Below are 20,946 nucleotides of genomic sequence, written 5' to 3' on the forward strand. Positions count from 1 at the left end.
GAGCACATGAGCTGTCAGCTTGTAGGATTTTAGGCAGGATAGACAGGTTATTTTGCGCTCAAAACACTTTTACCGCTTGCCGACCAGGTCAGCTCTGTCCCACGAAACTACATACATGTACGTCGGTTTGCGGAACCGCTAGCAGGAGACAGAACGGGTGGAGACAGAACAGGTGGAGACAGAACGGGTGGAGTCAGAACGGGTGAAGTCAGAACGGGTGGAGACAGAACGGGTGAAGTCAGAACGGGTGGAGACAGAACGGGTGGAGTCAGAACGGGTGGAGTCAGAACGGGTGGAGACAGAACGGGTGGAGTCAGAACGGGTGAAGTCAGAACCATGGAGTAAGAACGGGTGGAGTCAGAACCATGGAGACAGAACGGGTGGAGACAGAACGGCGGCCTGCCATTGTAAACACGGCAGACCGCTGTTCTGTCAGTTATGAACACAGGGATCCTGTAATCCTCCTATTTAGGAACCTGTGTTCATGCAGCAAGCCCAACCCCCACACAGTTAGAAATCACCCCCTAGGGACACATTTAACCCTTTGATTGCCCGTGGTGTTAACCCCTTCCCTGCCAGCGTGATCAGTACAGTAACAGTGAAAATTGTTAGCACTGGTTACTGTAGTAATGTCACTGGTCCCCCCAAAAGTGTCAAAAATGTCAGTTAGGGGTTAGTATTGAGATGGAGTGGAGGCTTACAGCAGAATTAGCTAAATTCGCTGGGCAGGTATGAGGTTTTTTTTTTTTTTTGGACAACCTGGCGATACAAGTAAAAGGGCAAGACAAAAAAAAATGTAAATGGCAGAGGTGTTCTTTTTTATGCTCCCCTGCCTTTTAATTCAACCTCTGCAGTCCTATACAGAAGGCCTTCACAAGTGATAAGTAGCTCACCACCACCCCACGGTAATCAAGCCTGGAGATCAGGTATACAAATGATAGTCAAAGAAAGGAAAGAAGATCACATGCTCCCCCATGCCCAGAAGTTCCTAGTAAATCCAAAGGCTCTAGCTGGTGAACAGGGTGGCAAGGGAGTACAGGGAAGGTATTAGTAGCAAAGAAGGTTTGCTATGAAGCAAACCTGTTATTTGCTTGAAAGTGCAAAGTGGTAAGTTTACATTAAGGAGTGATATGGATACTGTATTTCAGGATTCTGGGACTGCAGACTTTTACAATGTATCAACTATACATCTCAATACTATTTGATAGATGTTTGCTTATCACAGCAGAGAGAGAAATCAATGGACGTCATGAACAAGACTCAAGTCACCATGTTCGAGTTTGCAGGCCTGAGCGACAATAAGAAACTTGCCCCGTTCCTCTTTTTCGTCTTTCTGCTTGTATACGCTGTGACGGTCTTAGGAAACGTTGGCATGGTATTTGTTGTCCATGCTTTCAGCAGTCTCCACACACCGATGTACTTCTTCCTCAACTACCTGTCTTTGGTTGACTTCTTCTATGCATCAACAGTGACTCCTAAAATGTTGTCTGACCTAATTTCTGAGAAAAGGTCCATCTCATTGGTCGGCTGTGCCCTCCAGTTCTTCTTCTATGCCGCCCTAGCAAGTACTGAGGTCTTCATCCTCTCTTGCATGGCATATGACGCCCTAGCAAGTACTGAGGTCTTCATCCTCTCTTGCATGGCATATGACCGTTATGCTGCTATCTGCCACCCTCTTCACTATGTTTTAATTATGACTAAGAAAAAATGTTGGTGCCTGGTTCTGTTTTCCTTCTGTATTGGTTTCTTCCAAGCTGTGGTTCCAACCAGTTGTGTGTTTAACCTCCAGTTCTGTAGATCCAACCTTATAAACCATTACTACTGTGACATCCCATCATTGCTTGCACTGGCCTGCTCTAATCCTCACATTTGCTACATTTTAATTAACTTCTGTGTTTGCCTTTGTACTGTTAGCTCCATTGTAATAATCTTGCTCTCCTACATGCATATTATTTCTTCTATTCTAAAGATGAAAACCTTCAAAAGCCAGCGAAAGGCTTTCAGTACCTGCTCCTCCCATTTAATCTGTTCCACCATGTTCTATGTGACGGTCTTCATCAACTATTTCAGTTCATCTTCTGGTTCTTTTGAGCAACGCGACAAATCCGTTACTGTCTTCTACTCCCTGGTGACCCCAATGTTGAATCCTCTTATCTACAGCCTGAGGAATCAAGAGGTGAAACGGGTGATAATGCAAATTGTACGAAAGCATCAAAGCTGAGAGAAATAGTATGTCAATTTGAAGGAGTCCATGTTAACAAAATCAACCTATTTTCTATTTTCCTTCTGTATTGGTTTCTGCCAGGCTGTTTTTCCAACCAGTTGTGTTTAATCTCCAGTTCTGTGAATCCAACTTTTTAAACCATCCCTAATGTGATGTCCCACCTTTAGCTCCATGGTGATAATTTTGGTCTCCTACATGTATTTTATTTATTCCATTGTAAAGATGAAAACCTTCCCACCATTGCTTGAGCTAACCTGCCTAAATCCCCACCTTTGCTACATTAACATATTTGTCTTTGTACCGTTAGCTCCATGGTAATAATCTTGATCTCCTACATACATATTATTTCTTCAATTCTAAAGAAGAAAACCTTCAGAAGCCAGCGAAAGGCATTCAGTACCTTTTCCTCCCATTTGACCTGTTCACAGTGTTGGGGGTAACTAGTTACAATGTAACGGATTACAGTAACTACGTTACTTTTTTTGGTAACGTAGTAATGTAACAAGTTACATTGGTAAGATTGGTAACTAAATTACTTTACACGGTTTGAGGAACGTGCTTTCCTGCGTTACTCAAGCCGTGCGATCATACAATCATTAGAGATGTACCGAACTGTTCGCCGGCGGACAGTTCCCATCGAACTTAGCATGTTCGCGTTCGCCGATGCGGGCGAACATATGCGATGTTCGGTCCGCCCCCTATAATACATCATTGAGGCAAACTTTGACCCTGAACTTCACAGTCAGCAGGCACATTTCCAGCCAATCAGCATACCTCCCTCCCACACCCTCCCACCTCCTATAAATAAGCAAGGGCAGCATCCATCTTAGATCATTCTGAAGCAGTGTGTTAGTGAGAGCAGGGAGAGTGTTGCTGCTGCTGTTAATAGCTAGGGACAGTTGTTAGTCAGTGTTCCTGGTCTTGCTAGTCAGTGTTCTTGGTCCACTACTGCTGTAAGGAGAGCATCCTGACAGCACCCCAAAAAGCCCTTCTAAGGGCTGGTATTTGTGTAATTTATATATATATATATATATATATATATATATATATATATATATATATATATATATATATAGTGTCCCCAAAAGCCCTTTTAAGGGCTGGTAATTGAGTATTTTTTTTTTATTTATATATATATATATATATATATATATATATATATATATATATATATATCTAGTGTCCCCAAAAGCCCTTTTTAGGGCTGGTAATTGAGTATTTTTTTATATATATATATATATATATCTATTGTACACTGCAGTTGCCTGCCCGCTGTGTGTGAGAGGCCACAGACCCACCACAGACTGTACTGTGTGCACACCAGACTCATTTCGGGTGGCACAGGCACAGTACCTTGCTTTTTAAAAAATAGTTTTTTTTTCCCTCTGTCATAATTGCAGTGAGTGCTGTGTCAGGTCCACAGAGTGCACTGTACCCACTGCAGTGCACTGCCCACCACTGATATATATACGGTGGCACAGCATCTTGTTGCAAATTGAAAAAAAAAATATATTTTTTATTATTGCAGTTGCCTGGGCTGCCAGTGACTGTCAGGTCCACAGAGTGTACTGTGCCCACTGTAGTGCCACTGCGTGCCCACCCACCACTGATATATATGGTGGCACAGCAGCTTGCAAAGTAAAAATATATATTTTTTTTATAATTGCAGTTGCCTGGGTGCCAGTGACTGTCAGGTCCACAGAGTGTACTGTGCCCACTGCAGTGCCACTGCCCACCCACCACTGATATATACGGTGGCAGGCATGACTTTTTTTGGATTAGTGTCTGGGGGGTCTAAAAAGCGTACCTGTGAAGTTTCAGCTCTGTAGCATGTCCAGAACCAGAGAAAAAAGATCATATAGGTGTAAAAGGGGTTCCCACCATCCCTGCTCTACTGAAAAATTATCTTTTTTTCTGGTTCTGGACATGCTACAGAGCTGAAACTTCACAGGTACACTCTTCACAGGTACACTTTTTAGACCCCCTAGACACTAAATCACACAAAAAAGTTCTTAAAAATTGTCATTTTTGATAGAGAGCCAATTATTGGAAAAATTAAAAAAAAAAACTTAAAAAAAAAAAAATGTCTTTGTATTTATTGTCTGGGGGGTCTAAAAAGCGTACCTGTGAAGTTTCAGCTCTGTAGCATGTCCAGAACCAGAAAAAAAGATCATATAGGTGTAAAAGGGGTTCCCACCATCCCTGCTCTACTGAAAAATGATCTTTTTTTCTGGTTCTGGACATGCTACAGAGCTGAAACTTCACAGGTACACTTTTTTAGACCCCCCAGATGCTAAATCCAAAGAAATGTTTTATTTTTTTAACTTTTTAGACCCCTTAGACACTAAATCACACAAAAAAGTTCTTAAAAATTGTCATTTTTGATAGCCAATTATTGGAAAAAAAAAAAAAAACTTAAAAAAAAAATTTCTTTGTATTTATTGTCTGGGGGGTCTAAAAGGCGTACCTGTAAAGTTTCAGCTCTGTAGCATGTCCAGAACCAGAAAAAAAGATCATATAGGTGTAAAAGGGGTTCCCACCATCCCTGCTCTACTGAAAAATGATCTTTTTTTTCTGGTTCTGGACATGCTACAGAGCTGAAACTTCACAGGTACACTTTTTAGACCCCCCAGATGCTAAATCCAAAGAATTTTTTTTTTTTTTTTTTTTTTAATTTTTCCAATCATTGGCACTCTATCAAAAATGACAATTTTTAATAACTTTTTTGTGTGATTTAGTGTCTGGGGGGGGGGGGGGGTCTAAAAAGTGTGAAGTTTCAGCTCTGTAGCATGTCCAGAACCAGAAAAAAAAATAGAATTAGGGTTAGGGTTAGGGTTAGGGCTAGGGTTAGGGTCAGGGCTAAGGTTAGGGTTATTTTTAGTGCTTAGGGTTAGAGGGTTAGAGTTAGAGGGGTAGGGGTAGGGCTACTAACTCTAACCCTAAGTATCTCACCATAACACTAACCCTAGCCCCTAACACTAAACCTAACCCTAACCCTCTAACCATAACCCTAACCCTCTAACCTTAACCCTAACCCTCTAAGCCTAGCCATAAAAATAACCCTAACCCTAAACCTAGCCCTAACCCTAACCCTAACCCTAACCCTAGCCCTAACCCTAGCACTAAGCCTAACCCTAGCCCTAACCATAATTCGTATTTTTTTCTTGTTCTGGACATGCTACAGAGCTGAAACTTCACAGGTACACTTTTTAGACCCCCCCCCCCCCCCCCCAGATGCTAAATCCAAAGAAATTTTTTATTTTTTTTTTTTTTTTAATTTTTCCAATAATTGGCTCTCTAACAAAAAATTACAATTTTTAAGAACTTTTTTTGTGTGATTCAGTGTCTGGGGGTCTAAAAAGTGTACCTGTGAAGTTTCAGCTCTGTAGCATGTCCAGAACCAGAAAAAAAATTGGAATTAGGGTTAGGGCTAGGGTTAGGGTTATTTTTAGTGCTTAGGGTTAGACGGTTAGGGTTAGAGGCGTAGGGGTAGGGTTACTAACTCTAACCCTAAGTATCTCACCGTAACCCTAACCCTAGCCCCTAACACTAAACCTAACCCTTAAAGCCCAGTTCCTGTCCCATTTTGGTCGGTTCTGGTCTGTTTGCGGTTGTTTGCGGTGCGTTAAACGGGGAGTTTGGTCTGTCACTGTGAAGCGGGCGTAACCCTTACACTACCTGATCGATACAACATCATACCTGATCGTATGCACACACTGGATGTTTTAAAGCACTGTATTCCAAACAATTTAGGAATGTTAGGTGATTTATGCCCTTTATGGAATAAAACCCGACTCTGCGTCAACTACGTAATTTTCCATGGGAGTTTTGCCATGGATCCCCCTCCGGCATGACACAGTCCAGGTGTTTGTCCCCTTGAAACAACTTTTCCATTACTATTGTGGCCAGAAAGAGTCCCTGTGGGTTTTAAAATTTGCCTGCCTATTAAAGTCTATGGCGGTTCGCAATGTTCGCCGGTTCGCGAACATTCGCCGATGTTCGCGTTCGCGAACGGCGAATTTTATGTTTGCGACATCACTAACAATAATCAGGGCAGCTTTATTCCCAGGGGCTTTACCTTAAATAAGTTTCCTAGGAGGTGAACTTTTTCTCCATTTTCGGGCACGTAGGTATACATGAAGAAGCGCCGCGTCGCATCATGAACCGCTGCACTGCACATGAAGTTCAGGCTGGGTGCCGGCCGGACCACCCACTGCCTGCCTAGCCTATGCTCTGCGGCTCTGCCCTCCTCGTCAGCGGAGTGATTCTCCTCTCCCACCGCAGGAGCCGTGGGCGTGGACTCAGAGAGACAGAGACAGACAATGAGGGAGAAGAAGTGAGGTGGCGGGCTGGCGGCGCCCTGATTTTTTAGCACAGACACACACACAGAGCAAGAGTCTGTCCCTACTAGGTAAGCGTCGCGACAGCCCCTCGTTCCTAGATGGAAGGATGCTCAGCCATGCCCCCAGTTTCGCAGGAATGAGCACTCGGCCTCATAATTGAAGACCCATGTGTGATGTGTTCAATGCGCTTGCTCCCAATCTCCACTCTCTGATCATTCTCCCTTACTTCTACCCATGCCCACTCTCCACTCTCTGATCATTCTCCCTCACTTCTGCCCATGCCCACTCTCCACTCTCTGATCATTCTCCCTCACTTCTGCCCATGCCCACTCTCCACTGTCTGATCATTCTCCCTCACTTCTGCCCATGCCCACTCTCCACTCTCTGATCATTCTCCCTCACTTCTGCCCATGCCCACTCTCCACATTCTGATCATTCTCCCTCACTTCTGCCCTTCCCCACTCTCCACTCTCTGATCATTCTCCCTCACTTCTACCCATGCCCACTATCCACTCTCTGATCATTCTCCCTCACTTCTGCCCATGCCCACTCTCCACACTCTGATCATTCTCCCTCACTTCTGCCCTTGCCCACTCTCCACTCTCTGATCATTCTCCCTCACTTCTACCCATGCCCACTATCCACTCTCTGATCATTCTCCCTCACTTCTGCCCATGCCCACTCTCCACACTCTGATCATTCTCCCTCACTTCTTCCCTTGCCCACTCTCCACTCTCTGATCATTCTCCCTCACTTCTGCCCATACCCACTCTCCACTCTCTGATCATTCTCCCTCACTTCTGCCCATGCCCACTCTCCACTCTCTGATCATTCTCCCTCACTTCTGCCCATACCCACTCTCCACTCTCTGATCATTCTCCCTCACTTCTACCCATGCCCACTCTCCACTCTGAGAGGTCTATTAAGAAAGAGTAAAGTAAAGTAATAAGTAGTGAAGTTACTTTTCACATGCAGTAACTAGTAAAGTAATCTCATTACAATTTACAGAAGTAACTAGTAACTAGTAACTAGTTACATTTTTTGAGTAACTACCCCAACACTGCCTGTTCAACCATGTTCTACATGAAGGTCTTCATCAACTATGTCAGTTCATCTTCTGGTTCCTTTGAGAAACACGACAGGTCTGTTCAGGGCTTTTTTTCACAAAGAATAGGTCCAAGAACTCCCCCCTTCTGAGTCATCCCTTCTTTTCTGCTCCCTAATTACCTCTGAGCACCACCCTTTGGTTCCACCTCCTATGCACCTCCCACTACCGCCCCTTTTAGAGAATACAGAATCAAGTATCATTTTCTGCTACTAAGTGATTTTCATGGAATTTGGAATGATATTAGGAAAGACACTAAAATAGATCTCCTACAGTGAGCAACAATAGACCCCACCCAAGCAACAGTAGACCCCCACCAGCATTGATAGACCCCACCCCAGCAACAATATATCCCTAACACAACACCAGACTCCCTCCCCAGCAACAATAGACCACCCACAACAAAATACTACCCCAGCAACAACAGATCTCCCAGCAGCCAGCAACAATAGACCTCTCCCTCAACATTGGATCCCTCCCAGAATCATTGGACCCCCTCACCAGCTACGATAGACCTCTGCCTCAACATTAGATTCATCCCAGAAACATTGGACCCCCCACCAGCAACAATAGACCTCCCAAGCAACAATAGACCTCCACACAAAAATTGCAACAATAGATCCCCCCAGCAGCCAGCATCAATAGACCCTCCTGCACACCCCAGCACTCCTTGTCATTCGTGACATACATTCATTGCTGGAGGTGCCGGAACTGCGTTCCGCCACGTTCCCACTGAAGAAAAGCCCTGGGTCTGTTACTGTCTACTACTCTCTGCTGAATCCTCTTATCTACAGCCTGAGGAATCAAGAGATAAAAAGGCTCATAATGCTAATTGTGTGAAGGCTTTAAAGTTGAGAGAAATGTAGGTCAATTTGAAGAAATCCAGGTTACTAAAATAATATATTTTCTGTTTTCCTTCTGTATTGGTTTCTGCCAGGCTGTGGTTCAAACCAGTTGTGTCTTTAATCTCCAGTTCTGTGGATCTAACCTTATACATCATTACTACTGTGATGTCCCACCATTGCTTGAGCTGGCCTTCTCTAATCCTCACCTTTGCTTCATTTTAATTAACATCTTTGTTTGCCTTTGTACCGTTAGCTCCATGGTAATAATCTTTGTCTCCTACATGCATATTATGTCTTCTATTCTTAAGATGAAAACCTTCAAAAGCCAATTGAAAGGCTTTCAGTATCTGCTCCTCCCATTTGATCTGTCCCACCATGTTCTATGTGATGGTCTTCATCAACTAGTTAGGTTCATCCTCTGGTTCCTTTGAGAAACACAACAAATCTGTTACTGTCTTCTACTCCCTGGTGATGCCAATGCTGGTGCCCCAGAAGAAGTAACATTTGACAAAATACGTAGGGCGGAGCCTTGTGGTGGCATCATCGTGTCACCAGAAGTAACGCTGGAATTGCTTTGTTTGCTGGCCAAATCGGTGTCTTTATTGCACAATAGCTTCTTTTATACTGTATATGTAAGTGCATTTTTTTTAATAAAAAATTGTTAGTAAGGATTTCACACTGTGGAATGTCTGCTTTGTCATTCCTTTCTGAGAGCCGGATGGATTCCTACCAGCAGATGACATTTGGGTGTGAGCCCTCAGCGGTGCCACAGTCTGGATGAATTTCTATCTCATGTGCTTTCTTTGACTTCTCTTTAGTCCCATTTTCATTACCCATTTTTACTCTAATCTAATTATTACTAATATTTTTTCTTTGCTGATTCATCAGGATGTATCCCACTATTTCCAGATAATATCCCATGGTGGTCCTGTTGACCTTCTACCACGATCCTCGTCCACAGCTCCCTTCTCCTTCCCCCTCCCCTCTTATGGCCCCCTGTTATATCATACTAACAACTATGCATTCTATTTTTCTGGGTGTGGCGTCCTTCGCCCTGTCCGTGGACCTCATGCTCCCTCAGCTCCCGTGGGAGGCGTCCGGTCCTTCACTCGTCCGCCAGCAATGGTTCACTGCCAGACTCACTGTGTAAGTTCCGGGAATGTGGGGATTATCTCCCCTTTCCCCCCCCCCTTTCCCAGTTTTCATCAACCATTTATTAATTCAATGTCCTTATATACATCTTTTATAGACATGGATCATACACCCTCTTGAAAAAGTGGAGATTTTGTCCATGAAACGCGTCAGTTATGAATGTTATGATGTCAAATATAATATTTTTTTTATCTTTTTACTATTTCCAATTATCATCATGTTGGTTCTTCTGAACTAGGTTTGGGGGGTTAATATTTTTACTGTCCAGTCTTATACCATTTACTTATGATGTCTGTATTGTATACATAATATTTATATACATTTTTGCATGTATCAATGATCATTAAATGAGGCATTATTTTATCACCAGTCTTGTCATGTTATGTTTCTCACTCAAAGTCCCGACCTCTCTGTATTTCTATTTGACTTCTCTTTAGTTGAAGATTCACTTAATGCTGGTAAGCCTGCACTTGCATCTTTGAGGTGCCAGTCCAACTATAGGGTTTACTGGAAGCAGTGGTGGCGTTGGAACACATTATTTTTCTGAAATTTAAATTGGGTACACAATGTGGACTTTTCTTTTCACGAGGACTTAACATTCTATGATATGAATTGGATGTCTATTTTTTTATGTGTTTATATTTTTTTAGGTATTTATATACACTATTTAGTTATTCGCATGGTATTTATGCTTTTGGTTAAGAGCCGGTTCACACTGAGGCGATCCGACTTGCCGGGGCGACCTGTGAAGTCGCGGTGTACAGCGCGCACCGCGACCTCGGAGCGACATGCATGGACTTCATATCATTGAAGTCAATGCAGGTCGCTCCAGGTCACCCCAAAGTAGTACAGGACCCTTTTTCTAAGTCGGAGCGACTTGTGTCGCTCCTATTAGAACGGGTCCTGTGCTAATCTATGGCAGGCGACTTGTCAGGCGACCAAGTCGCCTGACAAGTCGCCCCAGTGTGAACCGGCTCTTAACATGATTTTGATGATGTATCACTAGACTGTGGAAATCTCCAGACCTTCCTTTAATTCAAACCCTGTTAATCATTCCTAACAAGACTCACATTCTTTGAATTTATGTTCACGAAAAAAAACATCAGAAACTATCAAAATTCTGTTCTTTGTGGCCACTATGACTTCATCCCCTGAAATTACCTTTACCTTTGAATGTTCTCTGATCACTAATCTTCTTCAATAAACTTTACAGTCTGAAAAGAGGGTACATCATGCAGATATTTGTCCTAGGAGTAGCTATTTATGGCCTTTTTGGTATATATTATACTGCCTGTGAACTGGACCATGAGTCATCTTCTCCTTTTGTTTGTTCTTTATCTCTGCTTTGAGAAATATTTTATTATGTAGGGAAACTTATGGATGGCATCAGTTCTTCTTTTATGAGCTCTAGCTTTGTGATGACTATGTGCAACTCTATATTAAATTGCAATCTGTTTTTTTTTTCTACATTAGGTCTGTGCAATATGCAATAATACAATAAATGCCATACCACTGACTATGGTATGGCATAACTATGCCATACCACTGACCTTTTTTTCTTTTGTCTGCTTCTAAAATATTTAATAAAATAAAAAAAAAAACAGAAAAATGAATTTTGGAGCCAATAAACACTAGCACCCCCTCTTACGCTGCTAAATAGGAGAGGGACCTCGGTCTCACCAAAGACTCTTTGACTGGATCCATATATGAGGAGTCAACAAGTCAGCCTCACAAAACATTGTTGCCTTAGAAACGAACTGTAAAGTCCTCGCTAGGTGGTATCCTGCCAAGATCTCCCACTTTTTACCACAATGCCCCCTTATTGTTTTCAGGACTGCAATTCAGCAGGTACTCACTTGCATATATGGTGAGAATGCCCAATGGTAGAGGTCTTTTGGTCAGACATTTTCCGCATCCTTTCTAAACTTTTTTGATACTCACATTGCACCAGACCCCACTGCGGCGCTCCTGAACATGAAACCACCGACGGTTCCAATGATGCCTCCAGGTTACAAATAGCAGCCAAACAAACAATAGCGAGAGCCTGGAAAACCCTTACCTTTTGCATACCTGTAACCCAAAATAGGATTACACTGATTCATGCCCAAAAAGAAGCCGTACTGTTGGATAGAATCTCTAAACATGAGAGACTCTGGAGCCCTTGGGTTGAGAACTATTTACCCTCTGTCTTTGATAGTACATTTTTACTCCCATAGCTGCTCATATGCAAACACATGGTGTAACTCCCACAGCACCCCCTAGATAACCCCGGTTTCCCCGGGGATAGTCATCTACTTTTTTTTTTTTTACACTTTCCCTTAGTTTTATTTTTTTTTTAATCACTTTTATTCCTATTACAAGGAATGCAAACATCCCTTGTAATAGATATAGGCATGATAGGCCCTCTTTATTGAGAGACCTGGGGTAAAAAAAAAAAAAACCCAGATCTCTCATTTACCTTTAAAAGCAAAAGAAAAACGGAAAATTCCTATCATACTTACCGTAATTTTCCTTTCCTGGTGGTCTCCATGGCAGCCTACGTGTGGGTTAACCCCGCCTCCTCTCCAATGGTATAGGACCCCCCTCTATAAATTTCAGCTTGCAGGCACAGCCAGTGTTCCATATCTTAGCCGAATCCAAGACCAGAGGGTGGGAACTCTGGCTGCCATGGAGACCACCAGGAAAGGAAAATTACGGTAAGTATGATAGGAATTTTCCGTTTTCCTGGCAGTCTCCATGGCAGCCTACGTGTGGGAAATAACTAGCCCAAACCACACGGGTGGGAATGTTTCAAATCAAATTTTACTTCAAATTATTAGCAGACAAAACAGTCAAGCCAAAATTAACTGAAGATAAGGAGGCTGGCTCCACACAATAATGTGTCATAAACGTATTTACAGAAGACCAGGAAGCTGCTCTGCAGACTACTTCTGGTGCAACATGATGTGAAGCCGCCCAGGACGTTGAGATGCTTCTCGTCGAGTGGGCTGTCACCGCCTCCGGAGGAGCCAAACCCTCTACACAGTAAGCTCGCTGAATGGCAGACACAATCCAGGCCGCAATGGACCTTGACGAGGCCCGTTTCCCTCTATTCTTGCCTGAGAAAAGGACGAAGAGATTATCCGATTGTCTGAAAGAAGACGTTGACTGGAGATATTCCATAAGAGTTTTCCCTACATCCAAGGGATGAGGTTCATTATCCTCTGAGGAACGAAAGGTAGGAAGTACAATCTCCTGGTTCTCATATAAAACCGATGATACCTTCGGATTGGAATTGAGCATCGGAATTAGGACTACTCGGTCCGGGAAGAACGTGAGAAAAGGTTCTTTATGACCAAGAGAACTGATCTCAGAAACTCTTTTAGCTGAAGTGATTGCTACTAAAAAGGCTGTTTTAATGGTAAGATCTCTAATGGAGTCCGACAAACTAGATCTTGAAAGGACGTTAAGGACAAGGGGAAGGTCCCATTTTGGGAACCTTGGCTTCCTCTGAGGTCTGAGTCTGACCGCACCTTTGAAGAATTGTTGTATGAGTATATGCTTGGCCCAGGAGAACCCTGAGAACACCCATAAGGCTGATATTTGCACCCTGAGAGTCCCAACTGATAGGGACTTATCCAGACCTGCTTGAAGGAACTTCAGGACTTCTTGAACTCCGAAATTCAGGGAAGGATTTCCCTCCGGGTACGTGAATTCCAAGAATCTAGACCAGACTCTACAGTAAACTCTGTTTGTGCTAGGTCTCCTGGAGTTCATTAAGGTAGGGATTGCCCCAGGAGGGCATCCGAGTGACTCCAACCTCTCCCTCTCAAGAACCAGACCGTTAACCTGAGCAAGGCGGGGCAGGGGTGTAATGTTGTTCCCTGCGAGAGAAGGTCTGGTTTGATGGGCAGGGGAATCGGGCTCCGATAGCTGAGTTGCAGGAGAAGTGGGAACCAGGGCCTGTGAGGGGCTACCATGACGATCTCCACATCTTCTGCTTGGAGTCTCTGAAGAAATCTGAGGATGATGGGAAATGGGGGAAAAGCATATGCCCTGCTGAATTCCCATCTGTCGGTCAGAGCATCCGTTCCGCATGCTTGGTGACACTTGCTGCGTGTGAAGTACCGGACTAGCTTGTGGTTGCATGGAGATGCAAACAGGTCTACTTCTGGTGAGACCCCTAGGGACAGAATCCACTTGAATGAGTCTATGTGGAGAGACCACTCGTTGTGATTCAACTGAACTCTGGAAAGGAAATCTGCCTGAACATTCTGTGGCCCCGGAATGTAGGCCGCCAAGATGTTGGACAGATGGGCTTGGGCCCATGTCATGATTGGGTCTACTTCCTGAAGAAGGGAGAGACTCCTGGTACCGCCCTGTCTTTTCACATAAGCCACTGCCGTGGTGTTGTCTATTCGAAGAAGTACGGATTTGCCTTCTATTAGATGATGGAAAGCTTGAAGGGCTAGAAAAGCCGCACGAAGCTCCAGGACGTTGGAAACCAGGGAGTGGGCTTGCGGAGGCCATTTCCCTTGAGCCACCTCTGTCATGCAATGGGCTCCCCAGCCAGAGTTGCTGGCGTCGGTTGTAATGATGACCCATGTGATGGGGACTAGAGAATGGCAATTGAGCAGGTTCTTGCGTTGGAGCCACCATAATAAGCTGCTCCTCATGCTGTGGGAAATAAAGATACGCTGATCGTGATCTTCCGGATTCCACTGCCGAAGGAAGCCCCTCTGAAAGGGCCGCATTCGCCACAGTGCCCACTTGACCATAGGGGCCGTCGAGACCATTGTGCCGATGATCTTGAGACACTGGGATGCCGTCAGAAAAGAGGATGAGAGGGCTGGAAGGATCCTCTCCCGAACCACCGGGACTTTCTCTAGAGGCAGAGAAAGTGTATTCTGAACGGTGTTGAATTGAGCCCCTAGATAGACCAGATGTTGAGAGGGCTCCAGATGACTTTTTTGAAGATTCAACAACCACCCGAACTCCATGAGAGTTGTAATGACCAGGTCCCTGTGGAACAAAAGTTGATCCCGGTCTTGTGACAACAGTAGAAGATCGTCTAAGTAGTGATGTAGACGTACACCCTTTGTTCTGATTAGAGCTACCACAGCTAGAAGGACCTTGGAAAACACCCTTGGGGATGTGGACAGGCCAAAAGGAAGGCAGATGAACTGGAAGTGTTGATGTTCTACCGCGAAACAAAGGTACTTGTGGAAGTTTACTGCTATAGGCACATGGAAATACGCGTCTTTGAGATCTATTGACACTAGCCAGTCTCCTGGAAGTACTGCTTTCTGGATAGTAGATAAGGTTTCCATTTTGAACTTTTCGTTCTTGATGAACCTGTTGAGATAGGTGAGATCTATCACAGGGCGCCAGGATCCATTCTTCTTCTGTACTAGAAAGAGGGGCGAATATACGCCTTGGAATCTTTCCTGCACGGGCACCGGAATTATTGCGCCCTGAGCTACCAAAGTGCTTACATAGTCGAGCAAAACATTTCTTTTCTCGTCCTGAGAAGGCAAGCGAGTGGGAATAAATCTGGACACGGGATCTGTTGAGAAAGTCCATGTGTGTCCTGTGGACACTGTCCTGATGGTCCAGAAGTCTGAGATTGAGGCCGCCCAGACACGCTGAAAGCGGAGCAGGCGTGCCCCCACCTGGCATGTCTGAACGGGCCCAATCTCAAAAGGACTTTGAGGTTTCTTGACCGGAAGGTGCTGAGCCTCTGACCGGCTTACGAGAGGATGCTTGGCTGCCCTTCCAATTTCTCCTGTAATCTCGCCCAGGCCTATATGAGCGGGCATCCTTTGATCGCTCTGCAAACTGCTTTCTTGGTTGCTGCTTCTTAGGGCCAAAGAGGCGCCTATCTTGGGGAAGGAGACCTGACTTTCCACCCGTCACTTTAGTAATTGCATTATCCAATTTGTTTCCAAATAAAGAGGAACCTTCAAAAGGGATTTTGCACCAAGCCTGTTTAGAGGCTGGGTCTGCCAGCCAGGGACGCAACCACAGGGCCCGTTTGGCTGTGACAGAAGCCAACATGGATCTGGATAAGAGACGTAACACATCAATGGATGCTTCTCCAAGAAACACAGAAGCTAACTTCAGTTCCTGAACAGGAGAGTTCTCTACTGCATCTTCAGACACACTTCTTAATTTTAGTTCAACATCAGAAACCCAGGTTTCCATGGCCTTAGACATGGCTGCTAGGGCTAGCACAGGTTTACAAGCCGCACCGGCTGTGACATAAATTCTTTTTAAATCCAAGTCCATCTTGCTATCCAGAGGGTCTTTAAAGGACACCGCATTATCCAGCGGGAGTGTAACGTGTTTTGCCAGTCTGGAAACTGCAGCATCAACCAGAGGAGCTGATTCCAGGTGACTGACTTCTTCCGATCTAAAAGGATACAACTTAGACAGTTTGGAGGATAAGGAGGTCTTGCTGTCCCCTTTACTCCACTCTTCTAGGATGACATCCTTCAATTCTGACAGGAGCGGAAACTTTAGCCGCTCTTTCCCCAAATGTTTGAAAAACCTTCTCTGTTTTACTTGTGGGGTACTGGGATCTTCCCATTTCAGAGCCTCTTTGACTGCTCTTATGAGAGGTGCAACAAGGGCAAAATCAAAACCCCCAACTGCACCTTCCTCTTCTTCCGAATCGCTCTCTGAGGATTTCCCGGAAGTGAAGCTTGGCTGAGAGGGACCTTGCTCTTCAGGAGCATCAGCAGGAGAGCTGGGAGTAGCAGATCCAGGTGTGGGACTAGCATTCCACTCTTTCATGGATTGTTGGACAATCCGTTTCACCAGGGATTCCAATCTCTGATCTTCAGACTCTCTTTCACCAGCTGCACGAGCGAAACAGGGCTCGCAAAGGGACTTGTCCTCCGGGACATGCGCCCCACAACCCCAACAGGCTCTCTGGGCCGTATGGCTACTGTGGCGGTGTGTGCGGTGTCTGGAGGAGGAATGTGAGCGTCTCCTCTCATGTCTGCTCCCTGATGGAGACTCACGGCGTCTTGACCTTGAAGATGATTCTCTTCGTGGCCTGACAGGGTCTCTTTCTTGACCAGACCTGGAGGAGCTGGGAGAAAGAGAAATCCAGGGAGACACAGGATTTAGCCATGAATCATGAGCCAGCATCCCTCCCTTCAAATCCCTCTAAATGTACCAGCACTCACCTGTTCTGAGAGGGCTGGCCACAAGAGGGCGGTGAAGCAGGATCCATGTTTCAGGCAAAACCACAAACTCACTAGGAAGTAGAGCATACAGGGATCACTACAAAGCAATAAGGAACATTCAGGTGTTGTCCTAATATGCATCCAACCGCTCTCCCCCCCCCCCTGCATACCACAAAAAGGTATGCAGCATCCGGTCCCCACATACCTGGTAAACAAACGGACAAGGTACCGGGAAGACGTCGCTATGCCCACAGTGCATTCCCAAATGCTCTGGAGCTGACAGGCGTTTAAATTTTCGCGCCAGGATGACGTCAGCGATGGCCGGCCGTGATCGCAAGTGCGCATGCGCGGACCAGGCCTCGCTTCCGATCTCGGCGAAGTGCGCATGTGCAGACAGCGAGCGGAGCCCCATTACCATACAGCGCATGCGTCCGCCGGACTGATCGGAGGGGAAGCAGGAAGGAGATGGCTGGAACGCATGGAGCGTTCCAGCCGCCATTGGGCCACCAGGGATAGCAAAAAAAGATAGTTTAGAGACAAACAAACATAACAAAAACACTGCCATGGAGGAGACAAATCTTCAGACCCTGTCAGGATATCCGTCGGCCATCCGAAGCACCGCACAGTTATCAGCCAAAGGGGATTTTGAAATGTCACTCACCCGCCCGTGGCTGGGCCCTGGACATAGACACCGACTTTTCATTCTGAGGTAAGCCGACCAAATTCCAACAGGAAATAATCCAAATAGTTGGTCCTTGGAGGAGGACAAAAAAGGAACACTGGCTGTGCCTGCAAGCTGAAATTTATAGAGGGGGGTCCTATACCATTGGAGAGGAGGCGGGGTTAACCCACACGTAGGCTGCCATGGAGACTGCCAGGAAATTATTTTTTTCTTTTTTTTTACATTTTGACTTTAAGAAAAAATAAATCCTTTGTTTATACCTAAGGGGCCGGAAGTGACGTCAGAGGTTGTTCCAGTCCTCCAAGGGCATAGAGTCAAGTAGGCGCCATCTTGCACTTACTCGACTTTATGCCCAGCAAACTGCCACATTGGATCGTTTCTGGGCTTAAAGCGGAGTTCCACCCAAAAGTGGAATTCCCGCTCATTTGCTTCCTCCCCCCTCCAGTGCCACATTTGGCAGCTTTCAGGGTGGAGGGGGGAATGGGTACCGGTTTGTGACCGGTACCCTTCCCCACTTCCGAGAGATGGCGCCGTGGTGCCTTCCTTTGGGAAGTTTGGCCCCCTCCTCCTTCCCCCCGCCGCCGAGCCAATCCGTATGCGCAGTGCACTTCACGCATGCGCAGTAGGGACCCACCCATGAAGCTGCAAGGCTTCACTGCCGGATTCCCTTACCGGCAATGGCGGCGGCAGCACCTGACAACCGATGGAAACATCGGCTGCTGTGCCGACATCACTGGACTCCAGGACAGGTAAGTGTCCTAATATTAAAAGTCAGCAGATACAGTATGTGTAGCTGCTGACTTTTAATTATTGGAGGGGGGATGGAACTCCGCTTTAACAGATGGCTCCGGTAAGCTCAAAAATGACCAAAAAGGGGTGGGGAGGGGGGTCCTCTCCCGCTGTTTATAAAAGTGATCTTGCTGTGAATCCGTCGCTGGGATCACTTTTATTGGCACCTAGCTGCAGTCATAACCCCAGTATTTAACGTCAAAGGCATGACGTACATTCCCAGTTAGACGGTCTGCAGGTGGTTAAGGAGGGCAGTTGGGGGTGGTAAAAACACAGCTGAACCACCTATTTTTTTCTGGCCCCCCATCTGCAAGTGTAACGTAGGCCAAAAAAAATTCAATAACTGCTGTGAACAAAAAAAGGAATTTCAGCGTTTGTTCATGGTGTTCAGAGGCGCGATTGAGAAATACAGCGCAATGAAACATTATTGTATTTACTCTTTCATCCATCTGCAGATCAAAGGGGTGACCTTGGATCGGTATATGATGTTAGATAAAGCACTTTTTTCGAATGTGTTCCCACTAGTGATCGACCGATATCGGTTTTTCGTTGCCGATATTTTGGCCAATGCATATCGGTATCGGCCGATATTGGCCGATATTTTTGTACATTTAAAAAACATTTTTTTTTTTTCACAAGTACTCTTGTGGGGGGATCTGGGGGTCTACAAGACTCCAAACCCCTCCTCTGCACTTAAAAGCATTCAAAATGCCAAGTTTGGCTGTTTTGAATGCTGTCATTATTTTTAAATCTGGCACCGAGTACCCAGAAGTAATATCATCACATCACTTCGGGGTTTTTGCATGGAGACCCGTTTAGAGCCGAATGTGGCTTTGATCGGGTCTTCGTCGGCCGTGCAGGCTGGTTGCCTGGGTCTCCTGGCGGGACAGGAGACCCAGGCAAGCCGCGGAAGGCGGCGGGAGGGGGGGCGTCCCCTCCCGCTCCTTGTAATGACAGCCGAGTGGCTTCTCAGCCGACCATCGGCTATGGACGCCGGTATCGGGGTGATGCCTCTAGCAGCAGGCATCACTCCGGTACAGCACTTTCCCGAAATATCGGCAATAACGGTAACCTCAGGGGCCGATTCCGATATATCGGGGAAAGTGCAGATCGCCCCTCAATATATCGGCTTTGCCGATAATCGGTCAATCCCTAGTTCCTACTCCTAATGCAGATCGCATTGCAAAACATTGCCTGGCTCAGCTAGCCGGGGACACCTAGATGGTGACCTGGAAGTGCTGTCAGAGATGTCGCTTTCCGAGTCACAGCAAGAAGGGGAGGAGAGCGGACGTGTGACTGCTCTTCTCCTTCCCCTCCAACCGCCGGCATCCGCCACGGAGCTCCCGGGCTCGCCGATGGGCAAGCAGAGCCCGGAAAGCATGGCTCCGACCTACGGACCCGGCAGCATAAAGGTTAAAGGCAGAACTAAGCTAACCTCTGCCCCAGTGTACATTCTAAAGAAACTTGCAAGCAGGAAGGTAGGAAGCTTTTATTACAGCAGAGATAAAGAATACAATAAAAAAAAAGGGCTTCTTAATTGAAATTATTTTACAACTTAAGTTCTGCTTTAATATTTAACCTTTTTTTTCATTTTCATTTGTTTTATTATTTAACCACTTCTGGATCGGAAGATTTTACCCCCCCCCCCCTTAATGACCAGGCCATTTTTTGCGATACGGCACTGCAATGCTGTAACTGACAATTACGTGGCCGTGCGCCGCTGTACCCAAATAAAATTGATGTCCTTTTTTTCCCACAAACAGAGCTTTCTTTTGGTGGTATTTGATCTCCTGCGTGATTTTTATTTTTTGCGCTATAAACAAAAAAAAGTGACAATTCTGAAAAAAAATATTTTTTTTTACTTTCTGCTATATAACATTCCCAATAAAAATAAATAAAAAATCAAATTTTTTCAGAATTTTAGGCCAAATTGTATTCTGCTACATATTTTTGGTAAAAAAATAAAAAATCCCAATAAATGTATATTGATTGGTTTGCACAAAAGTTATCGCGTCTACAAACTAGGGGAAAGATTTATGTAATTTATTTTTTATTATTATTTTTTACAAGTAATGGCGGCAATCTGTGATTTTTAGCGGGACTGCAACATTACGTCGGACACCATACTGACATTTTTGAAACTTTTGGGGGGGGGGGACCAGTGACATTACTACAGTAATCAGTGCTAACAATATGCACTGTTAGTGTAATAATGACACTGGCAGGGAAGGGGGTAACACCAGGGGAGATCAAAGGGTTAAATGTGTCCCTAGGGGGTGCTTTCTAACTGTGGGGGGTGGGCTTACTGAATGCACACAGAGACCTGTGTTCCTAAATAAGAGGAATACAGAATTCCTGTGTGCATTACTGACAGAACAGCGGTCTGCCCTGTTTACAACAGCAGACCGCCGTTCTGGGTCCACTGGGAGCGATTGTGGGGCCCCATTGGGCCCGCTGATTGGCACCCCCTGTGCCCAATCGGCGCGTGTGAACCCCCCCCCCCTCCGATGGTGCGCGCATCCCCACTAACGGTCCCGAGAAATGGCATACAGCTATGTCGTTTCACGGGACAGAGCCGACCTGCCTCATTATAAGTATGGCGGCCAGTCAGCAAGTGGTTAATGATTTTGTGAG

The 20,946-nt window shown here is 45.4% G+C and overlaps 1 protein-coding gene across 1 annotated transcript in view; it reads left to right on the forward strand.

Annotated features, from left to right (window-relative positions):
• Positions 1–1,240: 1,240 nt before the first annotated feature.
• The window catches only part of LOC309553017 (olfactory receptor 5AR1-like), a gene marked incomplete at both ends in the record, with an annotated part of 91,466 nt that continues 71,760 nt past the window's right edge, over positions 1,241–20,946 (forward strand). The window contains one exon of the mRNA XM_082253919.1: positions 1,241–1,736. Within this exon, the coding sequence (XP_082110045.1) occupies positions 1,241–1,736 (496 nt within the window). The remainder of the gene's footprint in view (positions 1,737–20,946) is intronic.

This window comes from Pelophylax lessonae (assembly GCF_965119305.1).
Source record: "Pelophylax lessonae genome assembly, chromosome: 4".
Taxonomy (NCBI): domain Eukaryota; kingdom Metazoa; phylum Chordata; class Amphibia; order Anura; family Ranidae; genus Pelophylax; species Pelophylax lessonae.